At 42.8% G+C, this 3,343-nt stretch overlaps 1 protein-coding gene across 1 annotated transcript; it reads right to left on the reverse strand.

Moving 5' to 3' along the window:
• Positions 1-303: 303 nt before the first annotated feature.
• Positions 304-2,981, reverse strand: LOC132042141 (uncharacterized). The gene is made up of 3 exons (XM_059432758.1): positions 2,946-2,981; positions 1,531-2,340; positions 304-1,452 (listed from the first exon to the last, which is right to left on the reverse strand). Exons 1-3 carry the CDS (start codon positions 2,979-2,981, stop codon positions 304-306), a joined length of 1,995 nt encoding a protein of 664 aa, XP_059288741.1.
• Between the last annotated feature and the right edge of the window lie 362 nt (positions 2,982-3,343).

The following is a 3,343-nucleotide window of genomic DNA, read 5'->3' on the forward strand; positions in this document are numbered from 1 at the left end:
CTACACATCCCTCTTGAAAACCCATCGTAAACTTAAGCAACAACATACAAAGGGTTTTATAAGCAAAGAGGTCATAAGGAAAGGTATCACACAAGGTATTGCTAGCAATTTGTAGCCAAGTTTTACCCTCCTTTTCAAAGTAATTCATTTTAGAAGTCAAGTCACATTCCCTCAAAAGGAGGTTTTCCTCACCAAGAAATGGATCATCATACCATAGTGGAATTTTGGTGACTTTGTGATTCCAAAGAATGGATTCATTTTCAACATCACAAAACACAAGATCAGGCATTTCACAATCATCCACTATATATCTCTATCAAGCAAATTACCATCCTTGAAGAGAGTATGCCCAATCACAAGATCACATCCAAAATAAGCAAGTTCACTCTCAAAAGGATCAATATCAACACAAGTGCTACCACTAGATGGACACAATTTACTCTTGCAAGAAGAGCCAATATAGTCATCAAAAGGATCAACTAGTGTGTAAGCACTTTTCACCGAGACATCATCAATTAACAAAGGGTCACTAATTCTATCACAAGGCAAAACTTGACCTCTACTCAATTGTTCATCAAGCACAAAGTGATCCACATTTGCTAAAGTAGAAGGGTTAGCTTTGTTACCTCTTTGTTGAAGCACATCACCTTTGTCAATTTGGTCAAGTTCCTTGTATTGGCCTCCCTCCAAAGGAACTTGGAAACTCGGGTCCATGTCCTCTTTGGGGTGATCATCCACATAAGTACCTACAAAAGGAACAAGACAACTAGAAGGAATAGAAAAGTTAGAGGGGTTAGCTTGACTTGGCACCAAGTCCTTCTCTTCACCACACCTTTCCTCCCCTCCTAACATTCCTCTAGCGACCATACACTTCTTACTCTTCCCTTGGGTCGAACCTTGTCCTCCTTGAGCAACTAAGGTCTCCTTTTCGCTCACAACCATTTCCTCATTTTTCATCTTTTCACGTAACTCCTTCATGACTCTATAGTCTTCACGGACTTCATGGGGAGTCAATGGAGCAAGGACATACTTTTTACCTTTGACCACAAAAGAATACTTGTTGGTCCGCCCACTATGTTGAGCATCCACATCAAATTGCCAAGGTCTCCCAAGCAAAATATGGCACGCTTGCATTGGTACCACATCACATAAAATTTCATCCGAATATCTTCCAATGCTTAATTGGATAATCGCTTGCTTGGTCACCCGCATTTCTCCACTTTCATTGAACCATTGTAGCTTGTAGGGGCTAGGGTGTTTTCTTGTGGGAACTTTCATACTTTCAACCAAGAATTGGTTAACCGCATTAGTGCAACTCCCACCATCAATTATCAAGGAACAAACCTTGTCCAAAATCTTACACCTAGCATGAAACAAGTTCTTCCGTTGGTCACTCTCTTCCCTAGCTAGAGCTTCCATGGATCTTCGAGCAACAATAGCATGATTCAAAGCCTCCTCATAATTCAATTCAACTTCACTCTCGGAATCACCCTCACACTCACTACTTTCTCCTTCCTTATCATGACCAACCACGCCCTCATTTTCATCATCGGTTCGATACCCGTCCCTCACTATAGTGATAGTCCTCCGGTTGGGACACTCACTTGCAATATGTCCTCTACCTTGGCATTTGAAACATTGAATGGTAGATGGACGAGGGAAGTTAGGTTTAGCATTATTACCTCCTTTGGCTTGGTCGCCTCCTCTAGCCTTGTAATCAAACTTAGCTTGAGGAGTGGGAGTAGTGATCTTGGGTTTCTCCCAAGTGGACGGCTTCCACTTCTCTTTCCCTTGGTTCCAAGTTGAAGATATTTTGCTTTTGTCTTTGTAAGACCTCTCTTCTTTTAGATCCGCTTCAACCTTGGATGCATCATGGAATGCCTCTTCAAGACTATTATAAGTCTTGAGCCTCATCGGTTTAGAGATGTCCCGATTCAAGTTGGCTACAAACCTTATAATAGTGTACTCCTCATGCTCTTCTATCTTGGACTTCATCCGCAAGTCCTCAAACTCATCAAAGTACGCTTCCACGCTTTTTAACCCTTGCTTCAACATGTACAACCTTTTAAGTGCATCTTGGTGGTATGTGGATGGAAGCCACCTTGTCTCCATGAGCTCAATCAAGTCGTTCCAAGTTGGGAGATCATAGATGTGTTGTTGAGCTCTTTGTAACTTCTTGGATTCCCACCAAGTAGAAGCGTATCCCTCGAATTGAGTGAGGGCATACTTTTCCTTTAAGGCCTCAGAAACATTGTTCGTGAGGAAGATGCGCTCACTTTGCAATTTCCATTCAAGGAATTCTTTCGGATTGCTACCTCCTTGGAATGTAGGAAGGTTCACCTTGATGGTGTTCAAATTTCGCTCATTATCTTGCCATCTTCCCCGATCTTCATAAACTTGGGCTCCTCCTAGGTCTACATGACCTTGGAATCTAGGGTCATGGCCCGGAAACCTCTCAAAACCTCATTTTCCTCCTCTCCCCCGGTTATTTATTCCTCCACGCCTACTTCCTTGCCGGTTATCATCCCACCACCTACCTTGTGGATAGTCATCATACTCCTCTTCATTCATGGGGTATTGGTAGTGGCGTTGGTATTGGTTTTGGTTAGGAAAGGGATCTTGTGTTTGGTTTTGGGGTGGAGCTTGGGGTGTTTGTTGTAAGGTCACTTGAGGGATTGCCTCATTCGGGTTGTGTTGGTAAACATGGGGATAGGTTTGTCGATTGGTGTTTTGGAAAGTGGAGTTTTGGGATGGAAGGTTGGTTGTTTGGGGTAGTGGAGCTCTTTGGGTGGAGGTGGTTGTGGTGTTGGGATTGCACAAGGCATGGGCTAGTCCGGGGTAATGGTTGGTGTAGTGTCTTGTGTTTTATCCCCATCACCTTCATTCCTAGAACGGGGAGTGCCCATTCTACTCGAACCCTCCATTTGAACTTTCTCAATACTCACCATCCGTTCATCCATAGCCTTCAACTTCCCATTCATTTCTCCCTCTCATCTCTTCCATACCCGTTTGCATGCCTGAGATTTGATTCATGATCATAGCCAATGAACTTGCTATGGATGACATATCTACTACCTCTTGCATTCTATCACCTTGGTTAGACATGATGACCTGCAAAACTAGCAAACAAGATTAGTAATAAAAGCCTCACTTCACTCGTATTGAACTCTCAACCTTACCACACTCCGTGCTCTTTCGAAGTTGTTGATGAATCGCTCGTCCAATCAAATTCACACGTTGCTTATCCTTTGTGGTAGAATGGATTTTTGTTTAGATGAATGACGGACGACTCAAAGAAAATCGGACAAGAGCCAATAAAGTTTCAACGAGATAAAACGAAGAA

Source organism: Lycium ferocissimum, unplaced genomic scaffold, assembly GCF_029784015.1.
Source record: "Lycium ferocissimum isolate CSIRO_LF1 unplaced genomic scaffold, AGI_CSIRO_Lferr_CH_V1 ctg13569, whole genome shotgun sequence".
NCBI lineage: Eukaryota > Viridiplantae > Streptophyta > Magnoliopsida > Solanales > Solanaceae > Lycium > Lycium ferocissimum.